The sequence below is a fragment of the Phalacrocorax carbo genome, chromosome 6, assembly GCF_963921805.1.
Source record: "Phalacrocorax carbo chromosome 6, bPhaCar2.1, whole genome shotgun sequence".
Lineage (NCBI taxonomy): Eukaryota > Metazoa > Chordata > Aves > Suliformes > Phalacrocoracidae > Phalacrocorax > Phalacrocorax carbo.
The window spans coordinates 33393686-33409507 of record NC_087518.1 but is presented as its reverse complement, the minus strand read 5'-3'; the positions used below and the strand labels follow the sequence as shown (position 1 = coordinate 33409507).

The 15822-nt window shown below is 50.2% G+C and overlaps 1 protein-coding gene across 1 annotated transcript in view; it reads right to left on the bottom strand.

Moving 5' to 3' along the window:
- Positions 1 to 1581: 1581 nt before the first annotated feature.
- RGSL1 (regulator of G protein signaling like 1) overlaps positions 1582 to 15822 on the bottom strand; it is a 27507-nt gene continuing 13266 nt past the window's right edge. Inside the window, exons 7-22 of the mRNA XM_064455761.1 lie at positions 14813 to 15777; positions 14152 to 14214; positions 12127 to 12358; positions 11357 to 11464; positions 10843 to 10951; positions 9307 to 9500; positions 8707 to 8824; positions 8088 to 8184; positions 7522 to 7651; positions 6302 to 6482; positions 5763 to 5901; positions 5008 to 5132; positions 4731 to 4843; positions 2117 to 2176; positions 1926 to 1990; positions 1582 to 1695 (exon numbers count right to left, since the gene is read on the bottom strand). Of these exons, the coding sequence (XP_064311831.1) occupies positions 1582 to 1695; positions 1926 to 1990; positions 2117 to 2176; positions 4731 to 4843; positions 5008 to 5132; positions 5763 to 5901; positions 6302 to 6482; positions 7522 to 7651; positions 8088 to 8184; positions 8707 to 8824; positions 9307 to 9500; positions 10843 to 10951; positions 11357 to 11464; positions 12127 to 12358; positions 14152 to 14214; positions 14813 to 15777 (2813 nt within the window). The remainder of the gene's footprint in view (positions 1696 to 1925; positions 1991 to 2116; positions 2177 to 4730; positions 4844 to 5007; positions 5133 to 5762; positions 5902 to 6301; positions 6483 to 7521; positions 7652 to 8087; positions 8185 to 8706; positions 8825 to 9306; positions 9501 to 10842; positions 10952 to 11356; positions 11465 to 12126; positions 12359 to 14151; positions 14215 to 14812; positions 15778 to 15822) is intronic.

Sequence of the window (15822 nt, the reverse complement as noted above, 5' to 3'; positions counted from 1 at the left end):
AGCAAGGGGCCAGCCAGGATGGAAAACCAGTGGCAAGGACAGCTGAACAGTATTGGGACCGAATGGTATGGCAGTGCCTGATGCTGCAGCCTGGGGGGGAAGGTGTCCTGGGGAGCCAGGGGCAGAGCCAGCTGCCAGAGTTAGTGCTGCTTGATGTGCTGATGGCTCCCAGCATCAGTGCCCTTCTGAGAGGAGCTTTGCCTTGTACAGGTGGGTTTACAGACCATGCATGGTGCCCAAGGCCATGCTGATCTGGCCTTACACGCTTCATTCCCCTGCTGTCATGCCTGTATGTTGTGCATTTGCTGTGCTTCTGCCTTTTTCCCCTGCTCCTGCTGGGTGACCGCAGGGGCAGCTGGCTCAGCCTGATGTGATGGGATCAGGTGCTCCCCATCCCATCACTTGTGTGCTGAGGACATGCTTGTGTGCACAGGGATAGCCCCAAGTCAGTGTGTCTCCTGTGCTGAGCTGGGAAAAAAAAGTCTGCAGAGCAGTGGAGTGAAGACAGCTCTTAGCTGCATTTTTGCTGTGCTGAGCTTCAGGCATATCTGTGAAGCCTTCTAGGGACAAGGCTCAGCTGGGCTCAGGCTGCAAAGCCTGAAGTGTTAGTGCAAAGCACACAAAAATACAGCTAGCTTTTGGAGCTGAAAGCCTTTGGGGCAAAATCAAGTTACAGCACAAGGGCAATTTTGAGAAGCTGGTCACAGCCCAGGCTGTAGGAAGCTGATGCCACTTTTAAGTGCCTCACTTACAGATATGTTGTTGGACTTTGGGTTTGTTTGGTTTTTTGATCCTCCAGAAGCAAAGCCTTGATAAGCATAACAGACAAATATGAAACACGCCATCATCTGCCTTAAATGCACCTGTGTTATTCCCAGGATGCAGACTTCTAGGATTTGAGGATTAAAAAATAGCTAAAACTAGCTCAAAAGTTATAAAGCTGAGAGTTTGCCAGGGAACTGTCAGAGGCAAGGTATGAGAAAGGTCATGGTCTTTTCTTCATGAGGTCCAAAGTACATTTGGGATTTCTACAGCTTCCTAGAGGCTTGGCAAAGCCACTCAGTTTCACCTGGGGAAAACAGAGGTCTTTGATATTATTTGTGCGTGTGAGAGAGAAAGAGAGAGAGAAGTTGAGGCAAGGTTGTAAGGTATGCTGAGCAGAGGAAGGCAACTGTGGTCCTCAGTAAGAAACACGGTTCCCTGTGCAGTGTGGCTCTGGAGACTGGTGGTCTCTGAGGTTCCCCATATTCAGGCAAAGTATTTACAAAGTATTGTGGAGGCTTTCTGGCTTTAAGCACCTTCAGGTCTTGTAAAAAGGCCTCAAAGGTGTTATTGTGCTGTGCACCCAGTGTGATTTATTTACACTCTTACTGGGTCTCAGCTATGGGCAACGCAGCCTTCTATAGATACTTGTGAGGAAAGACCCTTGTCCACATGGCAGTCTATCTCCTTGGGTGGAAATGTGTGATGGCATAACCCTGCCACAGTGATGGGTGCAAGCTGCTGCACTGTGTTACCAGGCAGGCTTCAGTATGCTGTGAGTTGCTTTATTTTTAGGTCTTATGGCTGATTAAGTGCAAACTATACAGTATGTCTGGGCTGCTCAGATTTCTTGGAGCACGCCCTGTCCTCATCAGTGTGGATGGCAGGTTGGGAGGTCTGCTCTTCTTTGGAGGTCTCTCCTTCCCTTGGTTCCTGCAGGGAAGGGAGAGATGTTGCATCAGTGGCCAGTGGTGGGGGGTGTTCAGGGCATGGAGAGGTGCAGCAACTGGAGATTTTCCATGAATGTTACTGGAGACTGTGGGGGTGACCAGCATCCTGCACAGACCCACCCAGTTGGCCTTTGGGTTTTAAAGGGAGTCATAGCTCTGCTGCTCCATGTGCTTGTGCTTTGGGGGAGACAGACTGTCTCTGTGACCACCTACCTGCTCTGTAGGACAGGAGGCAGATTTGCTGAATGACAGCCTTTTCTTGAGGCTTTTATCTGAATCTGGGAAAAGCAACATGCACAAACTTCCTACCATGGACTAGTGAAGGGAGCCTTAAAGCCCAGCTCCCATCATGGCAGCCAGAGCTCCCCTTGAGAGCAGGAGCACTCCTTTCAGCCCTGGCTCACCTTTTTGCTTTTCCAGTGGCTCCATTTTCTTCTGGGGCTGAGGCAGTAGGATCTGGACCCCTTTCAGCAGTGTGAAGACAATGGTGGTGCGATTGCCTGGTGAGGGAGAAGAGATGAATCAGTACTGTGTGGCAAGTGCTCTGATGAGAAACGATGGAGGACAGCAGGCTATGTTGTCCCCTTTAAATCCCATGGGGCTTGCACGGAGGTCAAGGAAGGGTGGTTGAGCAAGGATATGAGTTACCCAGATCTCCTTGACTGCGAAGCTGTTTGGGGGCTACAGGGCAGGGGTGACATGGCTTTGCTGCAGGGTCGGGGGGTACTGGGTGGCAGGTGGGAGGCGTGTGAGGAAATGGCATTTGAAGATGGGGGTATGTGTGTGCACAGGTGCCTCCATGCACAGATGTGCTCTCAGCTTTGTGCCTGCAGGGGTGGCTTCTCCCAAGAGGAGCTCTGTGCTCATGCCTATGAAGTGGTGTGCAAGCAGTATGTCAGCTCTCGGCGGGACTGGCCCCTCTGCTCTGTGTAAGGACACAGACAGTGCCACAGTGACGCCTGGTGATGGGAGATGGATTCGCGTCCAGCACCTTCCCAGCCACACGCATACTGCGTATGCGCAAAGCAGTAACCCTCAAAATAAGGGAAAAGCAAGAGGTGGGCGATAGGAGGTTTTCTCTGGAATTACAGTTATTTTCCCTAGTAATTTTAGTGCCTTTTAAAGATAACATAACAAATTTTCCCAGCTGAAAAGCAAGCTTTTTATTTAAAGGTCAGAAAAGCAAGATGCTTAGATAAATGTCATCGGTGAAAAGTGTGATAAGGTGCAGAAAAGTGTCCTGAGCAGAAGGTGGTACGGGCATTAGCATAGTCAAAACCAGCAGGTATTTTTGGGTTACATGCTGATTTGGTTTGCTCCTCTCTGACAGTTAGGGTGCCACAGTCAGGGCTGCCTGTACGTTGGGAGGTAATGCAGAGCAGGAGCCAGCCTGCACTGCACCCCACAGATACAGCACTGCCCCACCAAGCTGTGACAGTATCTGCCCTTCCCACTCAACCAGGCTGAACATGCCAGCCATGCAGGCTAGGGCAGGAGAAATGAGACAGCTCTTCCCATGACACATCGCCGGAGCTGAGGGGTTTTATCTGCCTGGCTCTGGTTATTCGTCCCTGTGAGGCACTACAAGGAATTGTGGCTTGGGGACAAGAGTGGTCCCAGGGACATTCACTGCAGGATTAATGTCCACGTGAGAAAGATCAGTCTTTTCTAGCCATTCTTCAGCTGTATCTCCAGAGGAGTATCTCGCTGCACTCACTCTCTGAGGCTCTGCATAGTTAAATACAGACTGCACTGCTTGGGAAGTGGTGGCACTGTCCTAACCCTTGCAACAGTTTGCACTGATTGAATGTCTTTCCCCACTAGTTTCTTGAAAATCTTGGCAAACGTGTGTCTTTGTCACAGATAACACAGCAGGTAGCTCCTGTATAACACCACACTTCTGGCTTGTTGGTAGCTGGGAATATATCTGATGGATTAGGTTTTGTCTGTTTATTTCTGGTGTCAATAGGATTTTGCATTAAAACAGCTATGTTTGAAAAGGCCCTAGAAGTGCAGTGAGGCTCTATAGTAAGGTGAGGACTCCTGCTGAAGACTGCGTGTTATCTAGGGGAATAACCAAGGTGGGTGGGGTGGTTTGAGCTAATAGACATGTCTTGGCAGTCTTGGCACACACGAGAACGGAGGCCTGTTACCCCAGCTCAGCTGTGGAGCAGTAGCTCAAGCACCCGCCTGTAGGTATCAAATCTTACAACTCTGCTGATTTTAAACCAGAACTTGACAGTGCTAAATGACAGGGAGCAGAACACCAGCTTGCTGATGCCCACTTGACCATTAAAGCAAGATTAGTATGTGCCTATTTTGGTTTCCCCTTTAATCAAAAATCAATTAGACAATTACCAAATGAATATTCAGCCAGGAAGCCAGGTTGTCAGGCAGACTGACAGCACCACTTTCTTTGTGTTTTTCAGTTTAGAGTTATTCCGTGTATTGAAACTAAACAAGAGGATGGGGGAGGGGCAATCTTCCTTTTTGCCCAGAGATGTCCTAGTGAGTGTCACCTCAAATCCTGACAAAACATTTTCTCTGTTCCAGATATTCAAAGCATTATCCATGTAATGCCACTGAGCCTGGTGTTTGGCTGCATGATTATTCTCCTTTTCCTGCTCCCATTTGACTTGCAACCCAAAAAATTAGTTGCTTTATTTCTGTTTTAGGGTGTGTGTTTAGAGTATTTTTAACTTGATTTTCAAAGTAAACAAGAGTTATGCAACAGCTCTTTGCTCATGAATTCTCTGTACCCACTTCCATATTCCCCAAAGAAATACCTAAAAAACCACTGGGCAATTTTGACTGAAATTGAGGGGAAGGAATGGTTCCAAAGATGCTTCATTTCCCAATAGGCCTGCACCATGAATGTCATCAAAGCTATGTGAAGGGAGGAGTTTGGATCTTGAGGGGAACCCCGTGGAACACCAAAAACCCAAGTCTGGACATCTCTGCATTGGAAGAACAAGCCTGATGACAAATGTGGAGCAGGGGGACAGGCACTTTGCTTACTTGGACTGTAGATGGCAGGTGATTCAGAGGAGGTTTTTGTACTGGGCGAAGAGATTGGCACCCTGTCCTTTGCTGAGACCCGAAAGCTCCTCATCACCTTCCAGGTACAGAATCTGTATGAGAAATACCAAAGACAGCAAACCTCCAGGCAGACATCAACAGCTGAGCTCGGGGAGTGTCTCACCTGCATTTTCACTATATCAGAGGAACAGGTGGCTGGAGAAAGAGGGTGGCATCCACAGAGCCTCTGCCACCTTGGGAGAGAGGGAATAGGTACCTTCTCCAGAAGTGCATCAGGATGGGGAGGATGATGACCTTGGCCCTGTGGTAGAGGACACGGTTCAGTAGCCCCTTGGAAGACAAACTCCAGATTAAATCTCTCTCTTCTTCAGAGATGTTTACCTGGCCAGGGAAGAGACCATGGTTAACCAAAGCAGTCTGTGGCACTGCTGGTGGGCCCTAGAGGCATGCTTCTCCCCCTGCCCCCACCTTGCATTTCAGCAGCCTTTAAGAAGAGATACTAGTTCTGTCCCAGGTACAAGGATGGGATCTCCCCTAGATTTCTGTGGAAAGTACTGTGCTGTGCTTTCCAAAGGGAAGATAAGCAGAGCCATGATTGCTATAGGGGAAGAGGTGGATGCAGTGTGGGGGGCAGGGGGATGATGGTGACATTGACCTCTCGAGACTGCAAGGACTGAATTGATGGAGTGCAGCACCCATCCTGGTGCTTCAGCCCTGGCGTTTCTCCAGCAGATAGGGGGTTTCACCATCTCCTCATCCACGCACTTGTTCCAAATCCATCTGGGTCAAGTGGTAGCATGGGTCTGATGGTGGATCAGTTCCCATCCATGGGAGCCCAAGTGGTAGTCCCAAGCTCCAGAGCATGTTCTGAAGCTTCACAGCATGCTTGGCTGGAGCAGATCCAAACCTCTGCCTGGTTCCCCTTTCCCTGCTCACAGCTGCAATGCAATGGTCTTGAGCAATGAGCAGGCAGCAGCCTTCAGCCTTCCTGGGCAGGCCCCAGCACCTTACCCTCAATTTGGGGGGAATATCGGAGTTCAGGAAGAGTTTGCTGATGATGGCAACTTTCCTTTTGAGAAAGGCAACTTCCTTTTCTGACTGCATGTTGCGGGCTGCAAGAGCTTCAGCTGAATCAGCCAGCCTGGAAAATCTGCAATTGCATGTAGGGTCTTGCTCTGAGACAAGTGCTCTGACTGCTAGGTTAGACAGTCATGTCCTGTCTTAGCTCTGTATTTACTGGGTCAGGGGACTTTTTCTGGCTGAAGTGGAGGCTTTTGGGGGTTCGAGGGGCAGGTAACCATGGGCAGATTAGATGTAGACAGCTACAGGGTGAGACTTTGGTTGTGTCCTTTGCTGCAGTGCACGTCCAGCCTTGCATAGAGGTGCTGATAGGAGTTTAAGGGTTGCAGCACAGGCTAACAGTGTGTGTGCTAACAAATCGATGGAGCAAGGACCCCCTGCTGAGAGATGGGCACTATCTGCAGGACAGGTTTGGGTCAGAGCCAAGGGAGACCGGTGATACCTGAGCACCCAGTGGAAAGGGAACTTACTTGCTGATCTCCAGGTAAAAGCGGAGATCGTCGACGAGGAAATTGACGGTAATGAGCTGGCTGTTAAACAGGTGGCGTTTCACTAGTACCACATCGCTGTCTGGTGGGGTCCTGGCAGAGGCTATGTGGGACCGGGAAGTGCTCATGGTGCTGCTGCTTTGCATCGAGCGGATGGGCAAGTCTGAGAGAGAGAAAGAGCTGCTGTGTCCTGCTTCTCTCAGCACTGGGTTTGAGGCCAGCTGGGCATCTGATGCTGAGCTATACCCTGCTTCTTCACCTTGCCTGTTCTTGCTTTTCCTGCATGCAAGTAATTTGCTGGGGGTCTTTCTACCTAGGTGGACTACAGCCTTCCTGCAGCCAGGCTCTCCAGGGAATTCAGGCCCACCCAGTGTGCCTCCTTCTTCCTAGCTTAGTAACTTCCTCCATCCATCCTCCTCTTGGCACCCATGGAGTGCTTATGTTCATTGTTTTCATAGCAGACGGCCACAGTAAATTAGATCAAAAGTCTGCCTGTCTGCCTCACCATTATCCTCTCTCTGACGGAGGCCAGAAGCAGATAACTAGTGAGAAGGAAATGTAAAACATCTGTGTTACTTCCCCCATATACAATATTTTCCAGTTTCCTAACACTTTCATTTCCAGGAACTTCTTGATCTAGATGGGGTTTCTGTGTATTTAGCAATTTCAGTGGATTTCTTTTCTAACAGCTTTTCCAGTGTTCTCTCAAACATGTGTGTAAACTTGCAGGATCTATATAATTTGGCAGAGCACTCTGTAGTTCATCTCCCTGTTGCATGGAAAACCATCTCCATTTATTTACTTTTGGCCAGTGTCACCTTGGCTTCATTTAGTGCCTCCTGCCTTTTGTTGAAGGGATGCAAACTTGCATATACATTATTGCTTGAGAGATACAGCAGCATCATGGGGCACCCTCATCAGAAAACGAGATATTTAATGAATGTGTATGTTGCATGTTGCCTGTGCAAAATTATGGACCTTGTCTCCCAACTCTAGTGCCTAAGCATGCAGATTTCTGCACAGCAGTATCTGGCATTCTCAGGCACCCTCTCTTCTGGCTTTTTATATGCCTCCAGCAGAGAAAACTAAGTCAGCATATGGGGATGGGAGACAAGCCACATGTTTCCTCCTTTTACTTCTCTGCGTAAACCCAGGACTGTCTTGGGGTGGGAGGAGAGGGGGTAGCAAGAATCTAGCCATACTTTCTTCCACGTTTCCTAGTTCCTGCCGGAGAAAGTCCTCAAACTCTGCACGGTGTTTGTCATTGTCCATCTCCCTCTGGAACTTGCACATGCTTTTGACGAGGTCATGAATGGCATACCAGGCCCACCGCTGTGGAGACATGGCAGAGCTTGCATCAGCCAGCGGCACAGCCCTGGGGAGCCAGCCCCTGGCTGCAGCAAAAGGGCTTACTACCAGACAGACCCCTCCCGTTTGGACCCACCACTGTGAGCTGGAGCACCGGAGCCCAGCCTTGGCAGTGGGATTTGTGACCCAGTCATCATCTTTGCTTTCCAGTATTTTTGGGTTTCTGTGGCAGCTATAGGTGATCGTGTGAATCACTTGGCATGTCCTGATGCAATTTGGTGGAGTCTGCATGGAGCAGGACTCCAGAGCCTGTGGGAGTGAGGCTTTATCAGCTGCCTTTCTGCAACCCTCCAAGTCTGCTTCCCTCACCCCATTCATGTGAGAACTGCTTGACCCACAGCATCTCCTCTCTTGCCTGGACAACATCCTCAGCCTGCCAGCAGAGAGGGTCTTTCCTTACCAGCTTGTCTGTCATGGAGTTCCCAATCCCATGCTGCAAACGAAGGTTAGACTTCTGCGTATCACTCGGGGGGAACAGGTCCTGGTACTCTTTAAACCTGCCGGATGGGAGATCAGAGAGAGTGAGAGAGCATCAAGGGCAGCCAGATGCATGAGGAGGGAAGTGGTTTGGTGGGAGGGTGGCTAAGTAGGGGGAGCAGCTGACAGGGACAGCCCTGGTGTTGGGATCCCATGGGATTTCTGTGCCTGGAGGAGGCTGGAGAAAGGGACGGGGGGATGGATCCCCTCCGTTGGACTCTATTCTTGCATGTAGCAGGCTTGGGAATGTCCACCCTGCTTATCTGCAGTGTGTTTCCTCCTCCAGTCCAGCACTCTGCAAGCCCAACAGTGATTTGGTCCTTGTGGGACAAGACCTGCCGGCCTTGCACAGGTAAATGCATCAGCAGCTGCAACAGCAGTTTTGCTGGGGTGAGGGTCTGGCTGGGATTTTGATGTTCTGCCTGATAGCTCATAGGGAAATACGTTCGTAGCAGTTGCTGTCTGTCACCTTGGGGTTCCCACAGGAAGGATGTGGTTACATAACCACTGGGCTTAGGAACCAGCTCAACCCAGGTCCTCACCATCGTTTTTCCATTTCTTTCTGAACAAAGATCTGTGCTGTCATCAACATGAAGGGGCTGACTACTTCGGCCTCATTTATTTCTCTGATGATAGAAGTGTGGCAGTCCAGGTGCTCCTCTGGAAGAGAAGTGCGGTCACTGCCTACCTCTGCCAGCCATTCCTGAGCCACCATGACATCTCTTCCTGCTCTCACATCTGCAAGTGGCACCCTGTCCCATCTCTGTCTGCCCTGTCTTCTGTTTGCTGAATTTGGTTCTCTCATCCCTTTTCCTTTCCATACTGTGCTAATTGCATACTTTGGGAGCGAAGCTGTGACTCCAAGAGCATCTGAATGAGACAAGATAGGGAAGCGCTATTTCTGCCACTGCAGGAACTGCATGTTGTAAGTCTTGGTCAGTTGATCCTGCCAAAAAAGTAGACCACCTTACTAGAGATATAAGTGGCAGTGGAAGACCTCAGCAAATAAATCCTCCACTGAATGGGAAAGGAAAATTGGCAGGTCCCTGCAAGAGGATATAACATCTGCAACCAGCGTCCAGCTCAGGGAAAAGAGGCTTTAATCATGAATGCAGTAAAGTGCAGGGTGGGAGGGCACCTACCAGCTGGGATTTCGGCACGGAAATGATTTCTGACAATGCTGTTAATGAGGAAGTTCTTTGTCTTGGGGTTGGTCTCTGCAACTAGCTTTTCCACAGCCATCCAGAAACGCAGTGGTTCATCTGCATTGTGCTCCTCGAGGAACTGCTTGAAGAACTGCAGGTGGGCAGGGTTGTGCAGCACCTTTACAAAGTGCCTGCAGAGGAGGAAACGTCAGGAGATGTGATCTCTGTGCCACCAGTGGCCTGGAAAATAGCCAGGACCTCTGTGCTTGATTCTCCAACATGAGAGACACCTGAAGAAAAGCTAAAACATGTGGATGACTGGTACATGGGATCTGTGAAGCAGATGGGCCAGTAAAGGTACTGGTTGAGCACAGCCTCCCTTGCCTGTCTTGCCCATAGATTCATTTAGGTTGGAAAAGACCTTTAAGATCATCATCCACCAAGCTGTTGGGAATCCAGGGAGGGATTGCCCTGACAAGCTGTTTCTTTTCTGCCATAGATGCACCTGCCCAACAGCTTTGCTGCCATGTATCCAAAGGAACCAATCTTAGCCTGAAGAGGAGGCTTCACCCAGGGAGTCAATGAGAAGACAGGACTTTGGGTCTGTGACGCAGACCTCAGAACCTGCAAATGGACTGCGCAGCCCCGCAAAGACCAAGGGAGGGAGACAGGTAAGGATGGGGCACCTGAAAGGACTAATGGGAGGAGGAAGTTGTACGCCCCTCTGGCACTTGCTGCAAATAAACAATAATTTGCCACTGCATGGCAAAGGGCTTCATACATTTGGTCATGGAGAGGGTATTCTGGAGTGGAAAACCCTTGCCACTTGCAGCTGGTAGATGAGGAGGTTATCAATAGATGTAAAGCCTGAGGACAGCTACATTGAAGAGATTCAGCAGACCTTTGGAAAACCAGAGCTGGGAGTGGACAGGCATTTTGGGTCATTTAGGAGGTTAGCAAGCCTTTATTTGAAGATCAGTGAACTGGGTCAAATATATTCTTTGTTTAAGTGTGGCTCCTGAGACTGACTCTCAAAATAAACAATAAGAGTTGCTCCTATTCAGGATTTGTGTCCTGGTTACCATCTATATCCCAATGTGGAGCTGCGAGGACTGATGTCTAGAGTATTCCCATGAGGTGAGATGTGAGCCACATGGACATTCGCATGGTCAGTGACTACAGAGATTTAAGTGTGGTCACAGGGTGATTTTAAGTGATTATTCTGGGAATCTGAGAGCTGCCCAGCAGTAGTATAGGTGGCATGCCAGGGAGTGATTGAGGATGAAGCATGTGAGACATGTACAAGATGTGAGAGGTAAATCCGAAGAATGGATTGGGGGTGTCAAAACATTTTTTTCCTTTCCCTGGTAACTCTACAGTTCAGACCCACAGGCCACCCATGCCTACATCTGAGAGGGCCCAATGACGAAGCAGGGAGCAGTGGCACTACAGGAGAGTACTGGGAAAAATCTGCTTCCTGAAAGAGTGGAAGGAGCAAAAAACAGCAAAGCCCTGTGCCGCAAGGTGTCAGACCTGGGTCTTCTAGATGGCTTCTCTACTGCAACAGTTGTGGGCTTCGTTGTGCTTGATTTGGTTTTTCTTATGGGAACAGTCCTCTTCTTTCTGTTCTTGGGTTCAACAGCTGTAGGGACAGAACAGGTTTGGCCCCTTCCTCAGGTGACAGCCAGAGCCTGCTCACAGCTGTCTGTAGGGTGAAGGGCCCCAGCAGACATCAGCATGGTGAGCCTGACTCCGGAGACACTGGGTGCTGGGGGAATCCTTCACCTCTGCATGGTCTGACCTCCTCAACATCTGCTTCAGAGAAGCCCTCCCATTCCCACCCTCTCCGGCTGGATTAATGCCCCAAAACGCATGCTTTCAAAGGTAGCTAGGCCTCTCTCTCCTTCTGGAGGTGTTCTACTACATGATGGGATGCAAGCAGGGAAAACCTCTGCTTGTCCAGTTCCCTAAGGGTATACTGGAGCACCTGCAAGGGTGTGATGGTTGGGAGCCCACCCTGTTCCTAGCCTGCTCAGACTGGACTCACCAAGTGATGGGCTTTTGGAACACAGAAGCTTATTTTCCTTGCTTGGGCTATCCACAGCTAACGAGGGTTTCTGAACAGCCAGCTCATTTGACATCATCTTCTGGGAGTCTGCATCAGATAGAGAAGAGGGGACAGATCCCATGTTCATTCCTTCTGGCTATGGCAGCCCTCCAGCACTTGCTCTGAGTGTGCTGTATTGTGATCGTTACCTTTTCTTTCCCCTTGTTGTGTCCTGTTCCCATGATCTACCTGTAATATGGCATTTCTCAGGTATGACCGAGGCCCCACAAGCTACCTAAGGGTTGCTACAGGTGACTGCTGTCACTCTCAGTGCACTGGCAGGTGCCCAGAAACTTGATGTCATTCTCAAAAGATGATGTGAGAGGACAAAGCTGGGGTGTTACAACAGCATGGCCAGTTCACAGGAGGTCAAGATGTAGAAGTGGGGGGACAGTGGCTGTCACTGGCTTTGGGTCTGTTTGCTGCAGCTTCCATTTGATCTGGTGGCCCAGGCCAGGGCAGGGATGTGACATTTGGTGCCTCTGGTACCAGCAGAAGGGAATTTGGCCCATAGGTCACTGCCAAAGCTTGGATTACAGCTGATGCCTCCCAGATACCCTGTCCCAACCCACTCCATGATGTCCACGACCTGTCAGCAGTACAGCAATGGATCTGTGCACTAGGGGCATTGGTCACCATGGGTGTACAAAATATGCTTTATCAGCCTGAAACAACATGAGTCACAGCAGAAATTCAGAGCCTCCTCTTACCAGTGCTGCTCAGGAGAGGTTCCACCTCTGTCTGGATGGAGCCCCCTTTCCGGAGGTCCTGAGTCACAATTAATCGCCAGTGCTTGGAGGAGAGACCTTCCAAGTTCCTTGTGCCATGCAAGGCCTGGCTCAGCTTCAAGGACTGGTTTATCCGCTGGGACAGGAGGAAACATTCATCTTTCTCAACAGCGTGGCCTTGCATTTCAGGCACTGGGACATTGCTCTGTGGAGACTACAGCGAGAAGAGCAGAGGGTGATTGCACAAAGCACATACCCCATCTGAGGAGCCTCTCCTGTGTTGTGCCTGATGGGCTAGCTGCACATTTTACTGTACCTTAGAGTACAAACCTACCCTCTGCTTTAGCTTTAAACTGTCTGGAAGAAATCTATGTGAGCACAAAGCTCAGCGTAGACCTTAAACCTACCTGTGCAGCTGCTTAAAGCTGGCTCACATCTGCCTGCAGCTGGGATGTACCAGGGACATGGGGCAGGTCCCCTAGGTAGTCCAGACAACGGCTTACCAGCAAAGGTAGCAGTTTTCCTGAAGATGTCAACATCCACCCAGGAGGGCTGAAAACAACCCTGAAGGTGTCCCCAGCAGACAGATAACCTCATGTGCTTTTTTTGGTTGGCTGCTATCCCTGGGACTGGCTCTTCCTTGGTGACCTGGGAGTGCCTCCCTTGCCCCCCCACCGAGATCCTCTTGCAGTTTTGGCCCTCTCCACTGGCAAGCAGTCTGCATGACTTGCCAAGCAGCAGGGTCAGAGTGAGTGACTGACTGGTTTCTGACCAAGATACGCACCGCTGAGAGCAAGCACCAAAAATAACCCTGCTAAGCCCCGGAGCAGTTCCCCTGACATCAGTGCAGTGAGATCCAGGAGGAGTTTGGCTTAGGGGATAGTGCCCACGGGCAGCGTAGCCTCGATACCTGCTGAAGTGCTAATTGCACTCCCAGACCAGGTCTGTTCTCTGAGGGGTAATTTCCTTAACAAGAGATGCTTAAAAACCTGGGCAGCTAATTAACTTACAACCAAGAGCATTTAACAAATCAGGGTCAGACGCTGCCAGCTGACTTTTCCAAAATGCTCAGCTCTCACTGACTGAGATGCTGGTATCTCTGTGAGCCAGGTCTTTGGGGGTGCTAGTCCTGACAGCCTCTCCTTACCGTTTCCAGCATCAGCTGCTGATTTTACATTGCAGTTTGGGGAAAAGTCTAACGGTTGGTTTGAAGTGCACTGTCTGCAAAGAGCAAAATTGCCTGCATAGGTTGTGCAGGGATGCAGGTGGGATGCTTGGGTGTTTTGGTTTGTGAGGAGGTTTCTTGGTGTAAGGATAGCATTTAGGGCATTGATAAACATGAGGTATTAGTGGGATTTCTGCTGCTAGGAAGGATAATAGTCTGGGAAGATGGGTGCTTTGTGTGATTCTGCTTTCTTAAATCATCCCTTTACACAGTGGAAAAAAATATATGGAAAACTTGAGTGCTGTTGCATCATAGGCTGAAAGGCTGTATGCCCTTTCCCCCAGTGTGCTGGCCAGGCGTTTGTGCTGGGACAGGGGCATAAGCATGTGTGTCTACACAAGTCACATTAACTGTAATATCTGCTGAGGGCAAGAAAAAAGGGGGAGAGTTAATTTGCAGAAATGGGCAACCATGAGGTGGTTACCCAGTGCACTGCCTGCTTCTGGTCTCACCCCTGCCTATCCTGAAAGACTGAGTTTAAGTTTCTCCCTCCTGTGGGGCTGGGTCATGGCCTACCTCAGGGGAGCTCTTGCAGGGCGTGCCTGCAGTGCTGCTGACTTACAGGTGGTGGAAAAGTGGAGGATTGTTCTCTAGGCAGCTGGACCAGGGCGGTATCTGCCATTATTGCCCTGCAGCAGCATTGGCCAGGGGACACCGTGGGATGCTGGACCACTGCAGCTAATGCTGGGCTTCTCCTCCCTCCCTCTCTCCAACTTTTCACATCCCCTCTGGGGCCTGCACGCTCCATGAGGATGCCCATGTCCCTGCTGCATCCCCTTTACCATAAACTGGAGGAATGTCTTGTCATCGTCAGCCAGAAATTCCTCGTAGAAACAGCTGAGCACCTGAGAAGGAGCAAAGGTGGGTTGTCCTCAGTCAGGGCTCCAGCAGCAACCACCACCCCCAGCCCCACTGTACCCTGAGGGCACAGCGGTGACACTGTAGGCAGGTTACACCTCACTGAGATGCCCAGGACAGCTCTTCCAGGAGCTGTACACCCAGGTTGGCCCATTGGGCTGCTCAGAGGCCACTGAGAAGGGTTTGGTTGTAAATGTGTTTTGTGTTGTGCTGGAACCAGTAACACAGATGTGAAAGGATGGCCACTACCCTGCCATTCCCGGGCTCTTGGCATGTACTTCTAACAACTGAGGTCACAGCTGCTAAATGACCGCTCATCTATGCTCCGCTACCCAGCAAACCAGTGAGGATGCCCCTCTCTACTGGCCTGGCACATCTTGGTCACTGGTTCCAGTGCAAGGTGGCTTACCAACTGTAAGGTGTGGGGGTTTGGGGGTTTTTTTGGTTGTTGGTTTTTTCCTTCCTAATATCTTTTCATCTTAATTTTCCAAATACCTTCTTAAACATGCCCACAGGCCTCACACCAGCCCAGGGGTGCCAATGCTGGTTGTACCTCTCAGCCTAATCACTGCAGCACCGCTCTACCTTGCAAATATCCTTCTGGGCTCTGAATATCCAGGGGGAGAATTCTCCAGACATCAGATGGTTCCGCAAGCTCCTGAGAGTCCTGGTCTCCAAGGGAAGCTGCTGAATGGTGCTTTCTTCCAGGTAGGTCTCGCATATCTTCTCCCCAAGCAAATGACGCAGGAAGAAACTGTTTTCTCTGCTGGTGTCCAGTGCCACAGGCAGAAATTCCTCCAGGTCCTGCCACAGGTCCAGGAGATGAATCTCCATGGACAGGTCCTGGCGCTTTAAGAAGTCCCTGAAAGGCCGTCCTGCACAGGTCTCGGCGCTAAGGGCCCAGGGAAGGAAACTCAAGGTCTTGACCAGCTTTTTTAGAGATGGTAGCTGGACAAGGGGTGCAGAGGAACACAGGTTAGGGAGGGCCTTCTCTTTAGAGGGTTCTTCTAGATGAAGGACCTGCTCTGCATTGGGTCTAGGTCTTCTGGGAGAGGTTGCTCTTCTTTTGCTTCCAAAGGCAGTAGTTGCAGGATGCTTTGACTGCTGAGGAATTGATCCCACAGCATCCTTATCCAGACATGATTGCCTTGTGCTCCCAGCTGGCCCCGGCTGCCTTTCTGGTTGCACATGAAAACTGTGCACTCTCATTTCTTGGGTGTCTCTTCCCTCCTTGACCAGAGTCCAGATCTCTCCTTTGGCCTTTTTGCTGCAGTAGGGCCCTGACAAACCCTGGCTCCTTTTAATATGCATAGTGAAGAGACTCTCTGAAATGCATGAGGGCTCCTGTGAGTTGGTCCATAATAAACGATCCCAATATTCCTGCAGCAGAGGCTGGCATGATTTCTCCTCTTCCATGCCCATCTTGCAGTGGATGAAGAATTTAGGGAGCCAGTAACTCTGAATCATAAAAAGGGCCCGTTCCTGCATCTTGCTTAGGATCTCCCTGTTGGTGTTGATGGGCTGAATGTGCCTGGGTTTCGGCAGTGACCCTGAAATGGACACAAGGGTTTATGATGGGGTGGCTGGCTCCATTC